Raw genomic sequence first — 27,704 nt, forward strand, 5'->3', positions numbered from 1 at the left:
CTCTAACAACAAACCACTTGCTAATGATGACAGAGTGTAATGAAAACCAGCCAGTCTCTTGGTTTCATTTAATGCACCAAAAAGGAGACAGTTTGTGAAACTAATAGTTAGTTACATAGGGTTACCATACATCCTGGTTTTCCCAGACATGTCCTCTTTTTGCATCCTCCCATCTCCATCTGGGTGGTTTTTTACAATATCCACAAATGTCCAGGATTTTGCTCTGCTCAGCTTTCACAGCGTTTGCCAGTTTGCCCCAGCAAGGAGCTGCTTGGGGCTGGGGAGAATGGGGGAAGACAACTGGAGACCAGGGCATCGCATGCCTCTGCATGTGCTCCAGCAAGTAAGTAACTGTGTGTCTATGTGTGGATTGGCATGCGAGGGGGGTGGGTGCAAAGGGTCGGAGGGTTCTTTGAGGGCAGCAGGGAGCTGTGTGGGCAGCAGGGCTGGGAAGGGCAGGGGGCTGCAGGTCAGGAGTGAGGGGTACTGGCAGAGTGGGGACTGGGCAGGAGCTGTGAGTCAGGAGTGAGGGGCAGTGACAGGGCTGGGAGGGCTGTGGCTTGGGAGTGATGGGCATCAGGGGGATGGGGGGCTGTGGTCAGGAGCGTGGGACACAGGCAGGGCCAGGGGGCTGCAGGTCCAGAGTGAGATGTATCAGCAGGGACAGGGAGGCTGTGGGTTGAGAGTAAGGGGCAGCAGCACGGCTGGGGGTGCTGTGACTTGGGAGTGAGGGGTAGGGGCAAGGCAGGGCATGGGTATATCACTGCGTCCCCACAGTCATATACCTCCCTCCCCCGCACAGGCGTCTTCTTTTTCGAAACTGGAAATATGGTAACCCTAGTTAATGTAAACTGAAATGAAATTCTACTTCACGTAGCACATAGTCAGCCCAGGGAATTCACTGCCAGAGCTTTACAAATACTATTTTTGGCTCGTTTCACAACTACTAATGCCTCAATAGTTTGTCTGCTCAGACTGCCACCGTGGATCAGTCCATTTCATCATGAAGTATGTCGCCCAGCCTTACATAGTTTCTATTGCAGGGGTGGGCAAAATACAGCCCGCAGGCCGTATTTGGCCCACCAACCGATTTTTTTCCTGCCCACTGGCCACTGCCAAGAGCCTGAGGAGGGAGGGCTGCGCCCCATGCTGCTCCATTCTGCCACAGCTGGGGCTGGGCTGGGTCACACAGCGCACAGACACCTCTGTCCCTCCTGCATCCATCCTCTCCTCTCCCCCACACTTCCCCAGCTTCCTGTTGGTGCTGCAGCTGCACAGTCCTGACACCACAGCTGCCGGCAGCTGGGCCTGCTTGGGACAGGATGCGATGCAGCATGCCAAGCAGACGTCCTGCCCACCTGCTGCGATGAGTTGCTGCTGCTGCAGTGCCACTAGGAGGTGAGTCTGTGGCAACCACAGGAGGAAGGGGGGGGGGGGGGGCGGACTTGGACTGGGGCAGCCACCCCCGACTTTTCCAGTGTGGCGTAGCAGCAATGGCTCATTGTGGCGGGTGGGCAGGATGGCTAGTCAGCATGCTGCATTGAGCCTTGTCCCGTGTGGGCTTAGCTTTTGGTGGCAGTGATGCCAGGACTGTGCAGTGCCAACAGGAAGCTGGGCGATGGGGGAAGGGAGGAGATGCCTGTGCACTGTGCAGCCTGGCCCCAGCTGCAGTGGAGTGGTGTTGTGTGGGCTACAGCCCTCCCTCTTTAGGCTCTCTGCAGGCTGGATAGGATCAATTGGAATCTCCCTGCCCGTTTCCACCCTTCATCCCACCCTCAACTCACCAAAACTCATTAAGTGGCCCTCCAGCCCAAATAACTGCAATCAGTATACTACTACCTTCTTTTAGAAGATAGCTAATCTTATGCCTCTTGGGAGACTGAAGTGGGAAACAGGAGTCAACTCCTTTGTAGGGCAGGATAGAGGACACAGACAAGCTCAACACAGCTGTTCAAAATCTGCATGCCCCAGGAAAATAAATTATTTGGATGTGCTGAGATGCAAAGTAAGAGAAAAATCTAACTAATCCTAACTTAGATTATTTAGAGAAAAGAGAGTGAATTTATGGTCTAATTTCAGTAGAAATATTCAGTAAAAATCAGTATTCATTAAGGAGATAGCCTGCCATATTTCCAGTTCCCCAAATGAAATGGTTATGGTGCTGCAATGTGACACTTAATCAAACTAGTGCATAATAAACTTTTCATTAGCTCCTCTATATTTGTTAATGGAATGATGTGTCAGTAAAACACCAGTCATTTTCTTTTAGGATGATCTGCAACATGTGTTTATCTACCTAAGCCAACAACATTAATAGAAATGCGAATGAGTGAACCTATATAATATGCAGCTGTTGACAGATTATAGTGCTGAGGAATGCCAAGGCATTTGCTCACATTTAACATCTGAAGTAGGAGATTGTTACTGATTTAGAGTTGTATTCGATTAATGCCTTGGCTGGGGTGCCCAACATAAGACAGAATTTGGTAGGGGGAGGGTTTGTTCATTTTTGTTTTTTAAATCTTGTCTTCTTTCAGAGTGGAAATAGAAGACGGCAGCTGCCTATAATCTGGTCAGCTATTTTAGCAGCTTTAAAAGCTTCATTTTTTTGGAAAGTAAGGGGTTTAAAAGCAGGAACTGCTTTTCATCTCAAACCCTGCTGTGGTCAATGACAAAATTTCCATTGATTTTAACAAAGCCAGGATTTCATTCCAAGACTTCAAAGCTTTTAGAACCATTTCCAAGCCACACTCCTTTCTTGGAAGAGAGCCAAGAAGTAGTGACTTCCATTCTGGTGGGATGTTGTAGAACACCAAAAAGAATTACCAAAACTGTATATTTTCTGCATTTCTATTAAATAACTCCTGGTTTCCTACACAAACTATTGTCCATACTCCTCACACGGTGTCTTGTTAACATTTAAAAAAGCGATCAGAAAATTGAAGTCAGAGCAGTAGACTGACCGCGTGCAATCAAGTCCATTTAGAACAGGAATACTGTATGATGAACACCAATCCAAACCCTATGATTTCTACAAAAGGCTCTGATAATCAGAAAAGTGATGGCTTCTGATGGACTGCCCACCTTAGTTTTGCTTAATAAGCATTGTTGGTAAGGAAGACATGTTAAGCCAACTACATACCAGCACTATAGCACACTCCTTTGTATTTAACAATGTTCTCATGCTGCAGGGATTTAAGGATTTCAATTTCCCTTTCAAAGTCTCGCAGGTGCTCTTCAGTGCTGTGCTGTAGCTTTTTCACAGCCACCACCTCTCCAGTGTTGTCTTGGAGTGGGTCATACCGGCACATCTCAACACTGCCAAAATTACCCTGGACAATAAAAGAAATATTTTAACTAAAAAAATCCCACAGTGCATCAGCTTTCCCATCCTCTGTAGGTACCTACATCAGGCTGAAGCAGGGTAAGATTTACAACCACAACATCTAACAGTGTGGGAAAGAGTGAGTGATATTACAAGGGATTGTTTTGGTGAAGGTCAAGGACATAGTCAGGTGAGGGGTTGGAAAACAGATGGTCAGACAGGAAGGAAAAAAAGCACACGAATTGCAAGGGTGAGAGAAAGAGACAGATACAGAGAGAGATAAGCTACTTTGCCAAATGATTCTTTCCCATAAGAAAAGGAACAGGACAGGGTAGGAAAAGATTAAAAAGGTCACTTTCTTCTCTGTGGCCTCTTGGTAATTTTCTCCTCTTCCTACCTTGTTACTGTATTTTTTTACTTTGTATCAATAGACCAAGCCTCTTGTTTTTTTCTTTTTAAATCTCTCCTGCTCACAGTCCTCCTTGTTTTTTGGTCGTCTTTGTGTCTCATCTCTCTAATCTGTTCTCCTCCTGCTGACAGTATACATTTTCTTTGCTTGTCTCCTTGTTGCCTACCACTGTCTTCTCCTTTCCCCTTCTCTCACACTAATTCTTCACAGAACTATCCCTGCCTCACTCGTTTACTCTACCTTTCTCTTCCTAGAAACAGACTCTTTCGCCAGAATTTCTCTGCAAGCCATCTGCAAATGCATCTGCAAATGCTGGCAATGTTGGTGAAGTAAGTTTGCAATGTGGCTGCAGTGTGTCATTTATACTATGCTTGGATTCATAAGTCTCTGATTCTATGTGGTCAGCAAGTCAATTGGTGACAAAAATAACGAGGAATGGTCCTTAAAAAGCAAGTGCATTTAGTTGGACTTTTGGCAGTTATACCACATCATTTAGCTAACAGTGCTTTCAGGCAGGCAGTCTGCAGGAATTTGCTACATGTTTAGCCCAACATAGGTTCCACAAACTTCCAGGGCCTGCTATTGATAAAGACATGGTTGTATATAAAAAACACATGCACAAGGCTGCCTTATTCAAAATCTATTTAGATACAAAAACATATTTAAGAGAGCTAATTAAAAATTAAAAATTAATCCTAACTATAAAAAATAAAAACAAATACAAAAAAGATCTCTCTCGGTATTTACAACACATTTATGAAATTTAAGTCCTCAGGACCACTATGGCAGGTGTAAATCAGGGCTCCATTCCAGAACTCTACTCTGATCTGTTCAATGACACCATATCCAGTGTTTGACCAACAATTAAGGAAGGAATGTGGTCATTATGCTTGTGCCTGACTTGAACTGCAATTACACAACCTGTTTCAATAGCAAAGATTCAAAGAAAATGTATGACAGGTCAGCAGGGGAAAAATGAAAAGTGATTTCCTTCCAGCCAATTAAAGAAGTTCAAAACTTCCTACCTTGCCAAGTTGTTGTAAGAACTTAAGGTGTCTTTCTTCAAATTGTGTTGGGTCACGGTCTTGAAAAGCCTCAGAGAATCCAAGAGCACCAATTCTCATGTTTGGCAACATGTCACTTTCTGTCAGTAGCTCATAATCTAGGCAAAAAGCCCCAAGAGAATGATGAAAGGGCAACCACTATTACAATGTTATTATTCTTCCCATCTCCAGGCCTACTCTGAATACTGTAAAATGTCAGAAGTTTCTTTAATGCTCAGTTTCCATGTGCTACTTTGGTGCATAAACAATGGGATATTAAATCAGGAAATCAGAGTGACACTCTGGATTGTGCTGATCTCCAAAATTGACTTCTCTCAACAAATGACTGAGGACAAGCCTTGATTAAGTACTTCCCTTTATGTGTTTTTGCAGAATAATCCTTGCTCTTTTAAAACAGCTTTTGCCACAGAGGGAAAAATTCAAAATCTAGAAAGGTATAACCAAATCTAGGATTAAATCTGGGGGGAAAGCAGAAAGTTTTATATTATTTATCCCATTATTGGGAGAAAGTACAAAGACAACTGGTATAATGTACTTCACTAAGACGGCAGGACTACAGTAAAACATCACTGCCTTTATTATTTATAGCATGGGAATGCTCTCAGGCCCAGTCAGACACCAAGATTTAGTATAGCGCTGAGCAGACATTATAGGACCACATAACAAAAAAGACCGTTGTTGCTGATGTAGTCCATTCCCTTTCCTTCACAAGCTTACCTGGAGTAAACAAACTGTTAAGATCTCGTATTATGGCCCTGAATGAAGGCCTGAAGTCTGGCTCATAATCCATACAGTTGTTTATAAGATTTGCGAGTTCTGTCCAGTTTGGTGCAGGAAGCTGGTGCCTATCTTCATAAAACTGAAGTTTCTAGGATAAAAGAAATAAAAGATGTCTTAGCATTTAACACCTTCCTCTTTATAACAAATGTAATGTATATGGCAGAGCAGGCATTTCTGGGTTAAAAGAATGACGTCTTTCCATTGCACAGGTAATTTTATGAAGTCTGTTTGGGATGGAGCCATTAAAAAAGCTTTGTCTACTTCCTCTAGTTATAAACACCTCCTCCTGGTTAAGGGAGAGTGTGAGTGAGTCGGAGGAGGCTTGTTTCTTAGAACCCTTCCTCTATCCCAAGGCTCTTCTGGGAACCTGTTACATTATGAGCTGGCTAATTGAACTAGAGGAAGACTGCATAGCAACAAAGATGAGATCAGGCTCTTTGTGAAGGGAACATGTAAAATTGTTAAAAGCATCTAAAAGGGCTGGGTTTGTATTTAAGAGACTCTCATGTCAGCCTCCAAAGGAGGGGTGTGAGGTGGATTAAATGTCTCTGCATATACACACACACATTTTTTTGGAAGAAAAGATCACGGGACAATTTTAATGCCGTGTTCTATTTTTGTGATACAGGTAGAAGTCCTCCTGCAAAGCACAATTTGGACCTTGGAGTACCTGAAAGACCTCAAACTTGACAGCATTAAAACACTCAATTTAAGGGAGATCAGAATATATAATAAGCAAAGACCAAACTGAGACTTAGGAATGTTTTGCTGATGTAGAAGTCCTGGCATACTCCTTGGCAAAGGGCACCCACACTGGATTCAGCTATACCAGCAAAGCTGCCCTTGTTTGGCAGTGCTGAAATACCACCATTCCCAAAAGCAACAGATGCAATGCCAGTAAGGGTGTAGGTTTGCCAATATAACTGTACCTACACTAGGGGCTACTGTGTTACAACTACAGTGGTCACAGATTACATCACTTCTTGTCCAACATGTACCTATGCTGGCAGAAGTCAGTTGATCTGGCCAAGGAAATATGATGGTCACAAATACAGTAACAATAAATTAGTCCCCTGTGTCAATACTTACTCTTGGGGAATCTAGTGCACCAAGAGGCTTGTCTCCCCCACTGCAGATTTCCCACAAAGTGGTACCAAAACTCCACTTGTCTGTTGCCAGGCTTAGCTGTTTGGGATTCTCAATGCATTCTGGTGGAACCCAAGGTATTCTTTCGAGAAGAACTGTGTAATCATGGATACACAACAGTGTCAGGAATAATGATGTGGTGCCTACTTTCAGCTGCAAGTTATTTAAAAAAATTACACTGGACTTAGCAAAATGTCTATTTTTGCAATAAAATACTTCAGGTAGCCTCAAATGGGAAGTTCAAAATGGCAGCACCTGTTACATTCTAATTATTACCCATGGACAAGCCAGGAACAGTATAAATGTAGCAAAACAGCTCCAACATTAACAATGAATGAAGCAGTGTTAAAAGTTGGGAGTGGTTTTCTTACATTTATCTCATTCCCTGCTTGTCCAATCAGAATGTATCTGCTGCCATTCTTTTGACATGCACCCCTTTTACAATGGCTCCAAAAGCATGTGTGTGCTCGGATAGTTTTGTTATTCTGAACAACAGCAGGACATGTGCCATATGACAGCATGGACAAAGCCCATCACTTGGTGAAAGTGTTTCACTTAAAACATACACTAATCTTTGTTAAAGTATCAGTGTTTCCAATGCACCACCTTAAATTGTTTGTTTCTCTCATGGATTATTTTAAAAAAACATTTGCACACATAAAAACAACACAACACATTTTTTATTATTTTGTTTTTGGTAGCCATTTGTTCACACAGAGGATACAGTTGTAACCACTGTCTATCAGGGTGGTTAGGGACTCTGAAGAAAAGATGGAGGAGCTTAATTTAATAAAATAGAGAGGAGAAAGGAACAACAATACTAATATTTTTTTCAATGCTACAAACAATAGCCAAGAAAGCTGACTCAAAGACTTACTGTCTTTTGGCAAAACCGTAATGCTGATGCCAGGATCACTAAGTTTAATAAATGGGAGATTTCCAGATTTCCTATCTTCCTCTCTGATAAGCAAGATATTTTTTGCACATACATTCCCATGAACCAGGCCTTTATCTTCCTGATAAAGACAAACACATTTTTATGTATACAAACATGCATAAGTACCACTTAAAGAGACATTTTACACCAGCTTATACTGTAAAACCATAAAAACATCAAGGAAAAGGTTTAGCTAATAAATTTCACCTTACAGAAACAAATGGAGACCACAACATTATTTATTGCTGGAGTGGCCAGAAAATTCAAATCATGCCAATTACCTACCTAAGTTCTGAATCTGGTAATCTTTTATATGCATGGTATGGTTACATGGATACCAAATAAGGCCCTGATTCCAAAATGTGTCATATGTGAGCAGAGCTGTCCCTAGGGGTGTGGGGGCCCAGGGTGTTGATCAGCAAAGGGTGGGGGGGTATGAGCAGCCAAAGTGGCCACAGCTGGGGGAGAGGGGGGAGGAGGGAGGAGCAGCCAGAGCCGGCAGCGCTTGGTAGCAGCAGCGCATGGTGGCCGTGGCAGGGCCTATATTTGACTGTCCCCCCAAAGCTCAGGGCCTAGTATAGTTGCTCTGAATCGCCCCCCCTTAGGGATGGCCCTGTATGTGGGTGGACCTTTGTGCTCATAAAGGGCCCTGGTGAAGTTAAACAGGCTCTGCACAAGCACTTGCTGGGTCAGAACTAGTTTCTAATGCAGTGAAGCAGTACGTCTTCTGTAGTATGTAAGCAATTTGGACAAAGCAGTAGGTTTTTAACTAGGGTTAATAACTAATGCTATCACAGGATAATTTATAGTGAGCATAGCAAGCAGAAAAGGCAGAATACAGGCAAGATACCTGAAAACGTGGGTTTAAGGTGAGGATTCTTAGGTGGAAAAAAGGGACTATGTGGCAAATACAAGGGAAGAGAAAATACCATCGGTTCATGAGGCAGCATGACAGAAGGAACAAAGTCCACAGTATCAGGGAGGGGAAGGATATTGCGTGGCAAGAGGTTCAGAAGTATGTAGGGAGAAACCAAGAGAGAAATAAAGCAGTATGAGAAAAGATTAACAAGGGACCAAACCCCATACACTGCTGAAAGAGAGAATGACAAAATGAAATTTGCTTTTTTAATGTACAAGGGTTGGGAGCTCTTAGCTGATGCACTGATTTCTGTGACTGAAATGCATGCATCTAAAAGCAGAAATTAGTCGAGAAATTCACAAATGACTAACTTAAAATGAAACTAACCTTCTGTTTTCAAAATCCCTCCTGACTTCAATGGGAATCATAAATCTGCCCTTAATATGCTTGGAAGCACGTAAGTTTGATCATCAGGAGAAAACAAACACAAAGTACTTACTAGAAAATGCATGGCCAATGCCAACTGTTTAGCTACTTCCAGTTTCCACAAGATGTTAATAGAATTTTTGTTCTTTTTCAAATATGTGTCCAAAGATCCAAATTTTACATACTCCTGTACCAGGATATCTGAGATTTTAAAAAGAAAAGCAAAATCAAAATTCCAAGCCAGAATATTTATTTGGTAATTATCTTTCCAGTTCTTTCATTGTAGCTAAGTACAGTTTTGAGATTTAATTCAATGTCATATCATATTAAAATGCCACGGGACTTCTATATTCTGCATTTTCAGTTCATTGCATAACTATTTAGTTGCTTTCCTTATGCCAACATGAAAATACTTCTAGTTAAGATTTCTAATAGTCTATTCTTTTTGATCAAATAAGCAACTACTAAGGTGAAGGTCCAACTTATTTTGAATATGCCTTCCCTTCACCCAAAAGTGACAATGTAATAAATAATAGTGTTTTCAGTAGTATCAGTATCACATTAATAAAACCAATATTACTGTTTCAAATAATTACTTTCTAATGTGGCTGCAATCTTTATTATTATTCTGTTTGTAAACAAACCTTTCGTTCTTCTGAAATAAAATGCTGTTGATTCTCTTAATGACTCATCACACCCTTGTTGAAACAGCTGTTCCCCTTTGAAAATAGAAGCTGATAACAGCTTGGCTTGTAGAGGTCCAGGAAGGCCCGAGTATTAATATGGGGACATGCCTTAACAACCTTCCAGTCAAGGACACAGGAAACAAAAAGACTGTTTTTAAATGTAGATAAGCAACACAGCTACATGGATGCTATCTCCATGTTTCCATTAAAAATAATTAATTTCTTGCAAGTGAACCCTGAATTCATGCTTTCCATTGTAAATGGATAATATAGTAATGTTCTTCATCTGGCGTTCAAGCACACTAAAAACCATTGGAATTACTGTGTGTTGCTTATCTTATAGGCACTTAGCAAGAAAAACAACCACCACAAATCCTGGATCACAGCTTAGCTTTCCAGAGATCATTTGGCATTTTTACTATTTTTAACAGTTTTATTCAAATTACACCAGAGCTATCAGAATTATATCAGTAAGTTAGTTGCTAACATAAGAGATTGGCTCCTTTTCAGTAGATTAGGCCATGGGAAGACATGCATATGGAGTGTTTCAAATTCCACTCTAATTTGGAACACTTCAAAGTGAGAGCATTTCAGTGATGTAAAGGTGAGCAGCTATCCCCAGGACTCACCCTTTGTCCTTGCCAGAGCAATTCAAAACTACCACAGTGGCATGCAGCAGTGCTGTTCTCTCCAGGCAGAAGGTATGAGAAGCAGCTGCTCAGTCCTCCAGCATCCCCCACAATGCTCTGCTTCCCCTCTCCCCTGTGGGAGAAGAGGGACAGTACCAAGCAAAGCACTGTTGCATACCAGAGGACTAAACAAGACCCACCCACCTCTCCTGTTTCAAGAAGTGCTTCAAAGATGTTCCTCATGATTTGAAGATCATTTCTGAAGCACTTCATTATCTGTATGCTTGCTGTTTGGAACACTTCAAGCAGGATATCTGTCTATTGCCTGTCGAAGTTATATACATGAATCATTTGCATGTAATAGAAGATGGATTATAAATTAAGCAAAAAATAATTACTGAATTTATAAACATGCTAACTTAAGATGCAATTCTCCAATGATGTAATACAGCAAAGTATTCAACCAGTAAGCTGTGTGAGATCATGCTGCCTTGTAGAAACATGGAAATCAAGGAGAAATAGCAAATACAGAGGAATGTAAAAACTGGAACGAACAGTGTCAGAATAGAATTGGGGGAGGGGAAGGGGACGAAAAAAAAATTAACAAAACCTCAAAAGCTAGGTGTTCTCAACTGGGCAGTCACAGTACTGCCCTTCCATCCTGCTAAATAGGAAAGGGAATCTGCACCTGGGCAAACTAAGTTAGATTGGGTGGCCATTTTTAACCCAGTCTAACCTCTTACTAACCCCTGCCACCCAAATGTCTGCACTTAACCAATTTGTTTCTCTTGATAAAAATTCTGGTCAGTGGCAGAGCAAGCTTGTAAGGCCACTCCCAGGTTCTTTCTTTATTAGTCAGAGGACATAAGTAGTGGTGTTGTTGTAGCAGAGATGATCCAAGGAATATAGAAGCAGCAAGATTTGTTAGGTAACAAATCTATTACCAGTCATATAGCTGTGAGAGATGTTGGACAAGCTTTTGAACACAAAACGACCTCGGGATGGGCATTTAGCACTCAATAACTTGTCCAACATCTCTCCTACCTATGTAATTGGTCCAGTAAAAGGTACTGCCAGTGGAAATACAAGGACATGTACATCTTATAATGAAAGATAGATAGAATTTAGGACCCAGAACAATTTGTTGGCAAAACATTTGCAAATACCCTTTAACTGAATTCAGGGCATGTCAAACAGCGAGTTTGTCCCTGCATTAAGCCAATGATAAAAACAAAAAAGAAATGTTAACACTTTTACACAGTTATTCTAGAATGTGTTATCTGTTACAAACAGGGAATCTAGAAAGAAAGAGTACACTAAAATAATTTGGAAATCTCTAAGAAAACTAGATATGGAAAATAAATTTATTTAACAAAAAAGTGGTACTTATGCCTATGGTAAAAGAAATGCAAAAAAAACCATGATTCTAAGAAAAAAGGATTTCCTAAAATAAAATATATTAAGACAAATTTGAAAAAAATTAGATGGTTAGCTCAAATAAAAGCCCGGTGCTATCTATAAATACAATCCTACCTAAAAGTTTGAAGTTGCTTAGCAATAATTACAATACTAAAGGCTGAACTAAAGATATTCTACATTTTACCATAGTTTATACTATTTTATTTATTTATTTTTAAATGATGGGCTCCTGTATTTTCAGAATTGGTTGCCTAAGCTGCACCTTCCAAAACTGCCCACAATATTTAGCACTTGGTCAAGCAAAAGAATATTAGAGTAAGTATTTTTGTGCAGGGCAAACACCAATTTCCTTGAGCAATCAAGCATTTATACTCACAATTAATCATCAGGCACATGCAAAATTTACAGAATTTCAGTCTGGTTTCAGATTATTTGGAAAATTGACTCTCAAAAGGCTCTGGCCATAAACTACACATATGCCAACGAATCATCTGCAAAAGCTACAGTGTACATTCCCATAATCCATGCGAGTTTTCCCATAGTGTTTCCTGGTATCACTTTATTACTTCAATTCCTGCTTGGTTCATCAGTTTTAAGATGGAACAATGATTATTAGTGGTGCACCAATAAAGATTTTCTTGGTCGATACTGATAGCTGATTATTAAGCAGCTATATTGGCTGATACCGATCTGATAACTGATTGGATAGGAATGCAGCCAGGTAGCTTAGAGAGTAGTGTCCTGCCAGTAAGTCTGTGGTGGGGGGAAGGGGAGGGAAGGATTGGGGGGCCAGATCAAGGCCCCCACAGTAAGGAAACGAGGGAGTGGGGCAGGGGCTGGGGTAGGTGCTGCCCAGCCAGGGCAGTGAATGGGACCCTGGGGCCGGAGCCAAAGGCGGCTTGTCAAAGGGGGCACAAGGGGGTAGGGAAGGGGGCGGCTCCTTACTACTGTGAGCATCACTGGGGGAGACATGGGACCATGTGTCCCCCGAGATTTGTGTGCGGGACAGAGGCGGGCTGCCTGCTGCGGGCTACAGCTGGGCTGGGGCTGGGCGGCAGTGGTGGGAAGGGTAGTTACAATGGGGCTAGGGTGAATTTTGGGGTGGCTATAGCCCCCCAAGTACCCCCTTAGCACCACCCCTGCTCAGGGCACTCTGCTCTGCTGTCTTTCCCTTGGGAGCCCTGCACTGGCCATGTGCCCCCTGCCCACTCAACAGCATGCAGCTCCTGTGGGAAAGGCAGCAGAGTGGAGTGCCCCGAGCGGCCTCCCCCCCGCCCCTGTAGCCATACCTCTGAGCACTGCTGCCTGCCCCATGCAGCTGAGTATGCCCTGCTCCCACCCACTCCAAGCCCAGCCCTGCCCCAGCACCCCCTGCCAGGAAGAGGCTGGCACTGCCCCTGGCCCCGAACCTGCAGCAGGCAGCCTACCTCCGCCCCACACACACAAATCTGGAGGAGACATGCCCCCCATGCCTCCCCTGGGGGTGCACGCAGTGGTGAGGAGTAGCCCCCTGCAACCCCCACAACCCCTGGACGAGCTGCCCATGGCTCCGTCCCACACATTCTCAGTCCTGGCTGAGCAGCACCTGCCCCTGCCCCAATCCCTCCCTCCCCATGCGGGGCCTCAATCTGTCCCCCCCATACTCCCTCCCCCATGCCCCCTCTCCCCACAGACTTACTGCCAGGATGCTGCTCTCCAAGTTGCGTAGCTGCATTCCTGTCTGTGTGCACGTGGCATTTATCCGTGACCTTACTGGCTACACCAGCCAAAAAAACCCGATAGCTGATAATGTTGTGTTTCCTTTTATCAGTGCTGATCCGATATATGACTGATATATCGGTGCACCTCTAATGATTATGCAAATAAACTTGAGAGCAGGTTTCTAAAGTGACAAAAACAAACTACCAAATAAAAGTTGTGTGAAATTAAGTCATATAATTATTGCTGTTACTTACTCTCCTCTCCACAGACACAGACTCCATAATTTAGTACCAGGTGCTTGTAAGAAAGCTGGCTCATCATGCTTGCTGCCTCAAAGAAAGACTGCAATGGAAGAGTATAGAGCATAATAATCAGAGGAGATGATGCAAATAATAAGCTATTTTTAATTAAACCTCTGAAAGCAATCTACATTTTTCAAACAACTTCAATTCTTAAGCACCAAGCAAGGTGCCAGTATAAGAGGCTGTGTTGCTGTTTGTTTGCACACTTTATTTTAATAATTGCTTTACGCACACTGTTGGGCAACCCATGTATATCATATAATTTATTGGTGATGGGGAAAAAACCTGATGTGTGGAGAAAGAAGCTTTACACATACAGAAAATAAGTGGTGCTCATATAGAATTTCTTCTAACCGCTGGTGTACATCTGAACTTTGGAAAGAGGGCAAGGCCAATAAATGGAAAGTGGTTAACTGGTAAAAAGTTTTGGTGTACAGTATTTCATTTCATTTGAATGTAATAGATTGGGTTTAGATTTCCTTTTAGATCCAAACTCTCTACTTTGTGCTGCTCAGGAAATGAAAGGGGCTAGATGCTGGCTATATGTGGGCAATTGAAAATTCCCCCAGTCATAGGTGATGCGGAGGGGGAGCACATGACCCACCTGAGATTGGCCCTCGCTGGCTGGGGACTGGGGGGGGGGTGATGGCCAGTGCCTCCCTGAAATTGTGGGGGCACTGAGAGAAGCGGCAGTGGCACTTCTGCCAGCGGTGGAGATTAGCCACTGGGGGATGGCCCCCTGTCGGTGATCGGCCACTGGTGCCCCCTCCAGTATCAGGAGGCATGAGTTGCCCATGCCCCGAGTACAGCAGAACAGGGGGGGGAGAGGGAGGGGGATTTTAAGTTCTCAACTGATGTACAGCCTCACAGCCTCTCCCACCAACCCATCTGAACCACAAGCACAGGGTGCCAGAGGCAAAAGTGGACATGACTAAAGCATTTCACTCTGGTAACATTTGGATGGTAGATGGTCACTTAGGCTGCCTATACACATGCTCAAAGACAGGGGCATGTTAATTAGAGCCATTCCCAAGCAGCTGCAATAATTAAAATGCTGCAGCATCACATGTATTAAGCTCCCAGAGACTTAAAAATGGCCGCAGGTTTAGTTAAAGTGCTCCATGGCCATTTTAAGCATTTTAAAGTACTCCATGACCGTATTAAGCAGGGGCTTAATACACATGATGCTGCAACCATGCTGCTGTGTACTTATTAAAATGCAGAGCAGGCTCAATTAATCGAGTCTCCTCTAATTAGAATGCGAAGAAACACATATATAGGCACCCTTAGGGACCACTGTTCATTGACAAGGGTTACAGCAGTCCTAGGCCACAGCTTATGTGGGAGATGTGCACAGCAGACATTATTAGGGAACCATGACCGATTCCTTAATGTCCACCCAGCTCTCCAGGTGTAGGAAACAATCTGCTCTTTGATTACATATAGCACTCCTCCAGGTTATTCATTGTTACAGACAATGGTAATAGTTTTTAGGTAACAACCAATAAACATGTTAATACTATACTCAAGAAACATACCAACCTCAGAGTAGTTTCTATGCAGCTTATCTAGCACTTTTAAAAGGACTTCAGTTTGATGGAGCTGGCCATAATCTCCCACTTCTTTTCTTATACCTTTGGATACCTTAGTAAAAGTGCCTTGCCCAAGACTCTCTTCCTAAAAGACAAAAAAAATAGGCTGACCACAAGAAAGGAGCAGTCAGACAGACTTCAGACATCTGTCAGTTCTGGAACTCATTTAACAAAGTTCTCCATAAAGCATGTGAAAACCTTTAGAGCTAATGCAATCCGGTTCAAGAGTCAGACTAACAGAAGCAAGAAATACCTAGGTTACCCTAAAGCTTTGTTTTAATGAAGATTTATACTAAGACTCTTCTTGGCTATCTGGGAACATTAGAGATGGACTGCTATGAGAAGCAGAAGAGGAGGTGTGGTGTGTGGGCATCTTTAGGAGTACAGAGAAAAAAACATTTTTAAAACAAAAACTTTTTTATTAAGGAAAAACATGTTAAAATATTTTTCTTAAAATGTAACCAAAGGAAATAGCAAAATATCTTGCTACAAACAGGAACCAGATTTTAATAACTCTACAAACACCCATATATCTACAGAACTTACAAATATCAAATCCTCATTACGGATTTTGTGAAAGACCATTTGGTTGGCATTATTGTGTCTCTGTAGTGTGGGTGACGTAGGTACAGAGACACCATTGCTCCTGAAGACTAGAAGATTAGATTTATCTGGAAAAGAAAAAGAAAGATGACATCTCATTAAAGACTTAAACTGCAATGTTATTTCAGCAGAATTATTAATAAGTAAAGATATTATTCTACTCTGATTAAAACACCACACCAGAGGGACAGAGCAATTTATTTAAAAATTCAATGGTTCATTAAACAAATGTCAAATCTGGATCTTTCTGGCTAGAGATAATATTTTGGTTCCATCTCTTTTCTCTTGATTATATGTTTCTCAAGCACTCTTACTTTTGACCAATACAGCATTATAGTTCTGAAAATATTGCACATCACTTTTCATGTATCTTAACTTTTGCTGTGTTTGCAGGAATACTTAAGGCATGTTAAAAAAGCACATAGATGACTCATCTTTTGCATTCCACAGCCTTCTTAACAAGGATGTTATTTAATACTTTTTTCTAAAAGCTCCTCTGGAACTTAATATAATCTTGCTACCAGCTGCAGGCCTTGACTACTTTATATCTAACAAGCCTATTGCCATTACCTCCTTAGGCAATTTTGGGAAGAGACTCTAAGTGAAGTCCTACTAGTGATGTAACTGGGGTGGAACTGGGCATGCACAGATGCAGTTGTAATGTATATGAGAGAAAGAGAGAAACATTATCTTTTAAATACATTAATGAATGTGTTTTGATGCATGATGTGTAATTTTTGAGTGAGAATTGCTAAATCATCATAATTATTTCTTTACTGTAGGAGGGCTGGACTCGATGATCGGGGGCTGGACTTGATGATCTTCTGAGGTCCCTTCCAGCCCTAATGTCTATGAAATTTAACAGGTCTTTCATAATGAAGATGTGAAGAAAAGTACCAACACAAAAATGCGGCTGATCACTGCCAAGAATACTGAAAAATCTTAATGATTAAGGCGATTAAATGGCCGTCACTATTTACCTCTGAATTCCAAAACCAAGGAATCTAAAGATAATTAGACATATTTGTGTTGATAAGTAAGGGTTACAAATCTTACCTTTTGGTTTTGGAGGGCAGCATCTGGTAAACTGGAAAATGATAGAGTCTAAACGCACTGTTTCGGTCTGATAGCAGTTCAACAGATCCTTAAGATTACTGAAACTTCTCTGCGTTCCACTTAGGTTATACTCCCCAATCTCATTTTTTGTAATTAAGCAGTGCTTACAATCAGTGATACCGTCTCGCTACATAGTTTTTTATTTAAAAAAGAAAAAAAAACCCATTTATTATTTACATTTCTAAACAAAAAACAGTCAAATAACTAAAGAGGAAATTCTTAAGTGATGCATTACTGTTGTTTGATATTTCAATCCTAATATCTAGTAAAAAAAGATGATTCTATGTTAATAAGACTAATGGAAGGCTCTGGAAGTAGCAGTTAGCATTTTACCATTAGCAATGGAGGACACAATCCAAAGATTATAAAAAATGAAGACAGTATTTCATTGCAACAAAAGTCTTTATGTGAAAATGTAATGATACTAGAAGTTCCAGATCTGAATGTTGAAGAGAAGACATCAAGGAAAATATGTTTTTTTTGGTGTTCCTTGAAGCACATGAGATTCTTCTGACAGACACCTTATGAAGATCCATGCTAGATTCCTATTTTGTTGTCTACAGTTCTGTTGTAGGTCAGACCTGATACAGTCTTAACACATGACAAATATCTCTAAAACAAATTTTGAAAAGGTCATTGGAAATTTTTATACTCTAATTGCTCCCTAAATTATCATGTGCTCTATCATTATAGTGATATTTGGTATTCCTTGGAAGAATGTTTTCCATATCAGAAACCCTCAGATTGCTCAAAAATATTTAGAGCAAGAAATTACACAAATCTGCTATTAAACATGGATGAACAAATCAGACAAAAAGTTCTAATATTCAGTTTTCCCTGGTAAAAAAGAAACAAAATTTCCTCAGTGAATGAGCTATGTGATTCTAGAAGACATTTGTTTCCTTGTTGGTTATGTTTTTCCAATTTAGCAAAGATGCCTATATGTCTGATTAAGCAAATCCTAAAAAAGCTCGGGTTTTTTGGGGGTTTTTTTGGTTCTCCATCTACACACTGACATTATACGTTGCCTTAAAAGACAAAGACAATACTGAGGGTATTTTTTAGAAAAGTAACGAGATACTGATTTCAAGACTGAAAAGCTCTATTAATTTTTCATATACACAAAAAAAAGCCATTTAATTATATAGCAATATAATGCACATTAAATAAATGTTACGAACAGCAATATCAGCAACAGATGAGAATTAATATCTAGTTCATGTATGTGTCTAAAAGGAACAAACACCAATTTACTGTCTGTAAATGAAAACACCGTTATACAGTGGTCCTTTCTAACAGAGAATTATTTTTATGGCTTTTATAGCAATATAGGCTGAGTTAATGTTAATATCTGGTGCGGTAAACTAACCTCTACAGCAAAGGTAAGGAAGTATTTCTTAAAATCTTTAGGACTGCAACGAAGAACATAGAGGCCAGTCTGATTGCCCGCTTTCTTCAGTTTATTGATTGCAAAGTCCATGCTATAGTAAAAAAAGAAATGTTTGTTACTGAACAACTTGAGAAAGAAAGAACAGCAGAGTTTTTCACTAATGACTGCTATTATAAGATAACTAGCACATTGTTGACAAGCTCAAGATATTTAATAGAAGGATTAATTCAATGCCTATGTACAATGATGCTTGCTTTTTAAAACTGCAAGGTTTTTTGCTTATTCTTAATCTACTTCTTTCACCTGCTATTTTTTAACACAAGGATACATACTTACATGAGGAGGAGTTCTACTGAAGGTTGTTATGATAGTAAAGTCATGTTTTATCAGAAGTCTTATAGCCTAAAGAAAATTTAATTTCTCATGGCTGGTGAATTTTTAATTCCTATCAGAAAAGGGTAAAGTTTCATCCAAACAACTTCATGACATGCTAAAATCACTTTCATGCAAGCAAGGTGACAAACTTAGGGAAGGGGCTCACAGGAGAAAGAAAACTGGATAGTAAAAAAAAAAAAAAAAAAAAAAAAGTCCTGAATCATCCATCATTTCAAACTGTGAAATCAAACAACCATGAAACTTCTTGCTATGCATTCTCTGGCGGTTCATCTCTGGTTCCAGAGGTTATGAATGAAATGGCTTGAGAGGGTCTAGGCTTAGCACATAATCTTAAATCAAATTTAACAGCTGACTACTCTTTTTTACTTATCGGCCACAAGGAGAGAGAGGAGCTTTATTTATTAGCATTGGTGTTGCCTAATCTCTTCTGACCAAATCTCTGTTATTCCTGCTTTTCCCCAAAATATTATTGGAAAATTCCCAGAGTTATGGTTTAAGTGACAAGATACTAATTTTGTGCAATTTATCCCTGTATGCTATGTATACTGGCTTGTTCAAATGATGGGAAAAAAATCCAATTCACTTGTGATATGTAGAATCATAGAATATTAGGGTTAAGAGGGACCTTAGGAGGTCATTTACTCCAACCCACTGCTCAAACCAGAACCACCCCCAACTAGATCATCCCAGCCAAGGCTTTGTCAAGCTAAGCCTTAAAAACCTCCAAGGATGGAGATTCCACCACTTCTTTAGGTAACCCGTTCCAGTGCTTCACCATCCTCCTAGTGAGAAAGGTTTTCCTAATAACTAACCTAAACTTCCCTTGCTACAACTTGAAACAATTGCTCCTTGTTCTGTCATCAGCCACCACTAAGAACAGTCTTGCTCCATCCTCTTTGCAACCACCCTTCAGGTAGTTAAAGGCTGCTATCAAATCCCACCTCAGTCTTCTCTTCTGAAGACTAAATAAGCCCAGGTCCCTCAGCTCTTCCTCATAACTCATGTGTCCTACCCCCCTCACCATTTGTGTTACCCTCTGCTACACTCTCAATTTGTCTACATCCTTTCTATAGTGGGAGGCCCAAAACTGGACATAGTACTCCAGGCGTGGCCTCACCAGGGCAGAATAGAGGGGAATAATTACTTCCCTCGATCTGCTGGCAATGCTTCTACTAACGCAGCCCGATAAGCTGCTAACCTTCTTGGCAACAAGGGTGAACTGTTGACTCATATCCAGCTTATTGTCAACTGTAACCCCCAGGTCCTTTTCTGCAGAGCTGCTGCTTAGCCAGTTAGTCCCAAAACTGTAGTGGTGCATGGTGTTCCATCCTAAGTGTAGAACTTTGAACTTGCCCTTGCTGAACATCATAAGGTTTCTTTTGACCCAATCCTGCTATTTGTCTAGGTCACTGAATCCTAGCCCTACCCTCCAGCACACCTACTACAACCCCCAGCTTGGTGTCATCCATGAACTTGCTGAGGGTGCATTCCATCCCCTCTTCCAGATTGTTAATGAAGATATTGAACGAAAGTAGCCCCAGGACTGACCTCTGCAGTACTCCATTTGATACTGGCTGCCTACTAGGCATCGAGTCATTGAATGATCACTCCCTGTTGAGCGGAACAATCCAGCCAGCTTGCTATCCACCTTATAGTCCATTCATCCAACCTATACTTCCTTAACTTGTTTGGAATAATGCTATGGGAGACCGTATCAAAAGGCTTACTAAAGACAAGGTATATCACATCCACTGCTTTCCCTGCATCCACAGTCAGTCATCTCATCATAGGAGGCAATGGGGCTGGTCAGGCATGACTTGCCATCAGTGAATCCATGCTGACTGTTCCTAAGCACCTTCTCCTCCAAGTGCTTAGAAATGGATTCCTTGAGGACTTGCTCCATCATTTTTCCATGTAAATACTCACTTTATTCTCCCTACTTAACTTCAGGAATCATATAATCTGAATTCACAATATCGGTAATGGTACTATATGAAATATTAAAATCAAGAAACACCAAATTGCTTCTCCAAAGAACTGAAGAAAGTGAGCAGGCAACATCTGTACAAAAAGCAGTTAATGGGTTAGCAATTTCTTGTTTTTCTGCTCAATTATTGAAGATAGTAGCATTTGAATTTGCCTTTTTTGTTTGCAACTCAGAATATATTTCTGCTAGATCCTTCAGTAAAAACATAAATCCTCTGTTTAGGATCTTATACATAGTTGCCATGGCGATATTTACAATTTCCTAAATTTCGCTTTATGTCTATGCTGCGTGGTAGAGCTAGAGGAAAAAGATGAACTTGAAGCAGGGCAATTTTTTAATATTCTTGTATTAATTTTCACACACTTTATGTACAACACACACCACAAAAGGGATCATCTTTCTCTTGTTCCATGTTTTCCACATTATCTCAAGAGCAGCTCTATACAGATGGCAGAATACAGAGCTGAGCTGATAGTAAATATAACAATTAAAAATGGTATACCCCTTTTCTTAAAAAGCTAAAAGGAAAATTGTATTTAAAAAAATATTTTGCAAAAGTGAATACAGAAAGCAAACACGTATTCTATTACATAAACATATACTACAGTACATCCATCAGATTTCAATCCAGTTAAAGCTTGCCCTTCAACAATAAAAGTGCCTTATTATCTTATTTCAAGAACACTGCTTACGAGATTGGTCCATGGCAGTTGCTTTGAATATTTTCAAGCACTGAAGGCGGTGCTACTTCTTTACAAAGGTAATGGTGAGCATCTGCAGTTAATCTGTAATATCCATCAATTAATGATACAAAAGAGAGAGCTTCTTTCAATGACTGAAATTCAGCCTCCTATGAAAGTCAAGTAGAAAGAGAAAGTTCATAATAGTTAATATAATTCTCAGACAAATATAGCAACAGTATATATGAAATACATAAGCACACATTAATAGCAGTGATGGAAATTAATACTAAAAAGAATCTGGGTCTTTTTGTTTTACTGGAGCACCTAGGAGACTATGGCGTGTAGCAGCATGCCTTTGTGCTAGGCTCTGTACAAAACAGAAAAAATTGACAGTTCCTGTCCCAAAAAGAGGACAATGTAGTTATAAGACAGGAGACAGCAGATAAAGAAGTATGAATTAAAATGAGTCCTCGCTGGGCAACACAATAGGCATTGGTTTCAACTTACAAGCCTCCCAGCTATTATCAAGTTTCTACGTAGGAATCACAGCAAAGATTTGAAAGAGAAACAAACAAGTGGCTTTGCTGCACAAGAGACAGAACAAAAGTGCTTATTTGAAACTTGAAAAAACTGGCAACGAAGGGTGACATCATGGCCCAGATCACTGATAGAAGTTGAGTGTTTCATCTGTGCAGATGGATAGGAAAGCTGCATCTCAGAGATGCAGAAAGACTCTGCCAGACATTGACATAACCTAGAGAAAGAGCAGTCTCAGTTGAAGATAACACCCAGATTATAAACCTAAGAAAGAATAAGGGTAGTAGAGATGTCGGAAATAATCAAAAAAAAGAGTGTAAGCAAAGCAACCTTGGGGTAAACAGGATAGTAAGAACTTCAGTTTAGGCACATTAGCAGTCAGCTCAAGCTCAGACAGATACAGAGAAGTCAGAGTGATTTTAGTTCAGACAAAAGATGACAGGTCTGGAGTACAGAGAGGTGTATTTGTGAGTCACTTGTCTACCAGTGGTAACTGAATTTGTACTTGTGGTTGAAATAACCCAGAAATAAATTGCTGAAGTAGAGAAGGAGACTGATGACACAGCACCCTAGAAGCTGCTCAGAAGTTTGGAAGAATGAATGGCATATTTCAAAGATGCTAAAGGAGAGTCTGTGGAATCCAGGGAAGAGACGGGTGATAGAGGTTAGGGTAACCTGTCTGAACTTGATGTATGACCTGAAGGTTAGAGATGCATAATGGGCTCCCATCCCACTTTCTTTTAATTAAGTTGTATTGGGAATAGAAGCATTTTGCTCAGAATTCTTGCAGCAGTTCTTTTACTGCTCCCAACTGTAAGAGGGAAATGACTTCTCATCTTAGATGCATCTTGGGATACACCAGGACTTAAGAAAGGATGGGAAAAAAAGAAGAAAGGGCAGGGCTGGGACAAACAGAAGTTGAATGGGATATCCCACATTTATAGCTCACACAAATGCCCTTATTTCAGCTTAATCAGCTGCCCATGATTACTGAGCATTGCTGTGTTGCAGGACATGAAAATCTTGAATTCTAGACTTGTTTCTCCTGGCTTTTTAGGGAGCATCAGGGACCAGAAACTCTCAGTTAAATGACTCTTAGAACTTACTACCAACAGGCAAACTAAGATTATCTAGATAAGTATCATTAATCACATGAACAATAAAATAGCTCTAATGAATCTCTTTGTAGATCAAAGACATGCAGGTGCTGTGAGGTTCCATCTCATGAATGTGGGTACTAATCAGGAACTGAGGAATTGTTGATGCTATCCCACCCTCTCCACCCCTGGCTGGGGTGGTTAGAAGAGCACCCAGGGCTAAAGCATAACCCAAGAGATACTGCTATTTGAAAGAATTAGATCTCATGCAGTCTACAATTGTCACATGAGTACCAAAAGTAGAATCTAAATGGACAACCACTCAAAGAGCATCTTTTAATTTTAAATTCACTTGAGGAATTTTCAATTGATCCATATCGAAAGACATACGTTTTTGAGAATAAAGGTCTTCATTCTACAAACTTGAGTACATTTATGATTTTATAGAAGACATTGTTTAACTATAAGTCATGTTTCTGTTTAAAGGTGAAAACCTTGGTTTTCTCTTAAAAAGTTAACAGGGTATACAAGCATGTTTTCTCAGGAAATATTTTCATTTGTTTGTATTTCAATTTCTACTAAGCCCTGATTCACTAGAGAAGGGGTGCTCAATTTCTGGCCTGTGGGCCAAATGTGGCTCATGGAGCCAATGCATCTGGCCCATGGGGCTCCTCATGGGTCACAAAATCTAGTGCTGGTGGCAATTAATATGGCCACCCTCCCTCTTGCCAAATTCCCAAACCTCAAGTCCAATGTAGGGGGGTGGAGCCAGAACATGACCGCTCCCTTTTCCGCATGCAGCTGGTTCGGGGCTGTGCCATGACCCTCCCTCTGTGGATCCAGGTTGGGCTGGGCCATGCCCCTGACCCCATGAGACTTCCCCTGCAGGGCCAGGCTGGGGACACCTGCCAGATCTGGCCCACAGATGGACCAGACACTGCCCATCCATCCTGCAGGGCAAAAATGTTGAACACCACTACACTAGAGGGCTCTTTCAGACAATGAACAGAAAAAAAAGAAAAAAAATGTTCTTTAAAGATGATCTAATAATTTCTGGCAATAAAGATATAAGTAGTGTAACTAAAAAGTTGCTGAAATACAACCCTGTTCCATAATCAATAGTAGATGACAAACAGAACCAGAAGGTTGCTACCACGAGTATTCCATGAAGGTACTGAGCCAGTGAACTGACAGTAGCTATATGAATCTGGCTGAGCTTCTGAACACAGTGTACGTTCTTCCTTCTAAACAGACTCTAAATGTCTCTGAAATGAGACAACCACTTTTCTACACTCATTTCATATGATTATGCTTACACTTACACACACCCTTCATGTTCTTTTGTTCTTCCTTTCAACCTTTTGTTTCATCTCAAGCTTTCAAAGCCTTTTCATTTAATCTCAGCACCTCTACAAGTAAGCAAATAGTAGCAAGTTGACAGCTAAGAACATGGAAATTGTTGTGCAGCATCATAAATAGACAGCTTTTTACCCCACACATTGCTTTCCTCTGAAATTTTTGTATACAGTAATTCCAAACTAAATAACAATTAAAAAAGGAATGCATTTTGAAACATAAACTTCAATGAGCCCAAATGCAGCAATAACCAACCAAACAATTCAAGTATTTAAAGCACCATGCCCTGATGACAAGAGAAAGGAGGAATTTTCATAACAGGAAGGTTTTAGTTCAAGTTATATTCTTCTCTCTCTCACTTCCAAGATGTTTCCTCCTATTGATTTCCTCCTATGTTTCCTCCTCTCAAATTGATTATATTCCATATATGCTTCTTTGTGACAAACTCAGTTAATTCTGGATTCCAGAAGATGTAGTCTTTGTTTTGATACTTGGCTAGTAGCTGTGCTGCACAGCGGGAAGTGAAAAAAAACACCCCTAAACACTTGCATAGAGGTTTTCATGTCTAAATCACTTTGCAACAACTACTTCAACTGCAAGTCACTCTGGGAGGCAGGTAATTATTACCATATTTTTCTTACATTCAATATGCCCCAGAATAAAATGCGCCCCTTGTTTTTTGAAAGGTAGAATGAAGAAAATTTTTCCTCGTAGTAAGTAACTGAGTAGAAGCAGCAAGGGAGTCAAATATACTCATTGTTCTGCTCCCTGCAAGTCGCACGCAGATTTTCCATTAGTTTTTACCCAGTAAAGCAGAAACTGCTATTATATTTCTCACAAATAATGCACAGTACAATTTCAAGGAACTGTTTTTTGGGGAAAAGGTGCATGTTGTATGTGAGAAAATACAGTATACCAAATTTATAAATGGAAAAACTAAGGTTAAAAGTTTATTTGACTGAATCAAGGCCACAGTGATGGTCAGTATAAAAAGCAAGATTAAAAACACACAAGTTCCTAATCCCTGATGACAAGTTAGAGCCAGGAAGGAAGCCAGGTTTTGTCAGCTCTAGCCCAAATCCAAATTCTCCAAGTAACTGGCAGAACTCCCCTTGTCTCCTAGAAAATTAAAATAAACACAGATCCCAAAGTCTCTTTATTTCTCTTCTGCCTATTGTTTCAAAAAGCCTCCACTGGTTCCTCCCTGACAGGGCCACAACTTAATCATCTTCACATGGGCCACGGAGCCAAGAACACCAGGTATCTAATACTGGTGCTAACGTTGTCCAGGGCCACAGAGAGAATCAACTCTCACACTCCCCCAGTCAATTTCCCCCTTTCTAAAAGAGGAATAATTTCTAGCAACATCCCCCTATATTGGTAAAATGCTTCAAAATTCCAAAATATACTATTTGGAATACTAATAGTATTCCTCACACTAATTCCTCATTATTTTTATGCAACTGGAAGGAAGAGGAAGAGCTAAGTTTTTCATCAAATCCTAAAACAAATATCTATTTTTCCAAGGAAGCTTTGGCAGCTCACATATTTCAATTCTCTCTCTCTAGGGTTCTTTACCAGCCAATACCTTAAAATAACCTGTACTCTATGATCAAGTGCCAAGAGCTTGTACAGAGTCCTCCAATTTCTTTTTAAAGGAGGTGCTGGTAACAAATATATTTCCCAGTTGTTTCAACAGAGTCAAAAGAGGTTGTTACATAGCTTGTATTTCAAGCTGTAAGAAGTTATTCATTCTTTATCTTTCATGTGCCATCAATGTTGTAGATCCAATAAGAATGAAGTAGCCATGTAACTGCGAATATTAAATCTATTATAACTTTTTTCTTTTTTGAGAAGACAAAGTGTTAAAAAATAAGATGAATTCAAATTTATTTTCTGAAGGAAGGGAGTCACTTTAGTTATATATTTGAAACTTGCTGGCAGATACTCAAGACACTTCTCTAATTGCACAGACAGAAGGCTGAGCCAGGAACTCTGAAGCTAGGCAGATCAGCAACAAGGGCGAGAAAGAAACCACTACGTAATACATTTACCTCAGCTGGGAAATGCAGTTGCTAATGCAAAGAATTTTAAGAGACGTATATGTGACCTGAATTCACACACACTAAGTTCTCTTTATGATATTTTGTAAGGGATGTGTTTATACCACCAAACCATCACTTTTCAAATGCACAGCTCATACAGCATTTAACTGCAGTACCATTGGTTCTGCACCTTCATCTGGCTGGCTGTATACTGTGCTGCATTTAGCATTTCTTCAGATGACTCAGAACTCTCAATCCCACTTACCTTTTGCATAAGTACATTTCACTAATGCTTGTTGTCTCATTTAGGTTTAATCAGGATACCACAACTTCTCAGTAATTATACCATACAATCAAACCAGCATTAATATACAAATGATAAGCAAAATAAACATACCATATTCTTGCTGTCCTGCTTGTGAATGGTAACAATTCTACTTTCACTGGAGCCTTCTTGGCTTGCTTGCTTAATGCTGATGTCAATGATATCCGGAAAATCACAGTATGTCTGTAAATCCTGAAGTAAAATATTTGTAAAGAAATTATTTTCTTTGTTATATTATTGATGTACCATGAAACACTCTAGAATTCATCTAACTTCAGGTATTTTTTTCCCCATCTTTACCATTTTCTGCTGACAGGAATTCAAATAGAGCATCAAGTAAATAACATGGCTGATATGGATTTTCATATGAAAAAATACATGAATGCTCATCATCCAGATGAGTTATAGGCATATATATTTGTTAAAAATTCATATGCAGCTCAGCTTAGCTGTTTGATATGGTCCAACCCAACAGCAAGGAGCTAAATCAAAGGAGACCATTAGATGAATGTGCAAACTGATTTTTGAAGGCTCTGATTTCTATACAATTTCTACACAATAGCTCCTGACAATCAGAAAGTATCACAAGAATTATGAATTCAAGGCTGCTAGTCAAAAATTATCTGGTGACTAGCAGATGCCTTGTCAGTGAAGTAATCAAAATCATATTGATGCCAACAAGGCCAATTAGTCAAATCTCAACTTAATTTATAGTGCTTCTTGAATGCACAAATGAAGAGAATCCACATATATCCAAGTATGGAGTTACATTTTAAAAAATGCCAAAGAACAAATACCTTCTTATAAAAGTGTCATATTACATCATGGGCTATGATCACCTGAAACACATACTTAAACTCAGTAGATTCCAAAGGGTCTATATTTTTTGGTTTT

General features: G+C 40.4%; 1 protein-coding gene across 4 annotated transcripts in view; it reads right to left on the bottom strand.

Moving 5' to 3' along the window:
• Positions 1–27,704, bottom strand: part of JAK2 (Janus kinase 2) — a 127,027-nt gene that overhangs the window by 24,796 nt on the left and 74,527 nt on the right. For 3 of the 4 annotated variants that reach the window (XM_025206203.1, XM_025206205.1, XM_025206204.1), the window contains exons 7-19: positions 26,883–27,002; positions 21,460–21,617; positions 18,364–18,475; positions 16,935–17,121; positions 15,822–15,946; positions 15,226–15,360; positions 13,636–13,723; positions 9,020–9,147; positions 7,602–7,740; positions 6,668–6,819; positions 5,516–5,666; positions 4,760–4,896; positions 3,143–3,332 (exon numbers count right to left, since the gene is read on the bottom strand). In XM_025206203.1, coding sequence (XP_025061988.1) covers positions 3,143–3,332; positions 4,760–4,896; positions 5,516–5,666; positions 6,668–6,819; positions 7,602–7,740; positions 9,020–9,147; positions 13,636–13,723; positions 15,226–15,360; positions 15,822–15,946; positions 16,935–17,121; positions 18,364–18,475; positions 21,460–21,617; positions 26,883–27,002 — 1,822 coding nt within the window. The remainder of the gene's footprint in view (positions 1–3,142; positions 3,333–4,759; positions 4,897–5,515; positions 5,667–6,667; positions 6,820–7,601; positions 7,741–9,019; positions 9,148–13,635; positions 13,724–15,225; positions 15,361–15,821; positions 15,947–16,934; positions 17,122–18,363; positions 18,476–21,459; positions 21,618–26,882; positions 27,003–27,704) is intronic. The other variant, XM_025206206.1, reaches the window with a different exon arrangement.

The sequence above is a fragment of the Alligator sinensis genome, unplaced genomic scaffold (genome assembly GCF_000455745.1).
Source record: "Alligator sinensis unplaced genomic scaffold, ASM45574v1 scaffold392_2, whole genome shotgun sequence".
In the NCBI taxonomy this organism is placed as follows: Eukaryota; Metazoa; Chordata; order Crocodylia; family Alligatoridae; genus Alligator; species Alligator sinensis.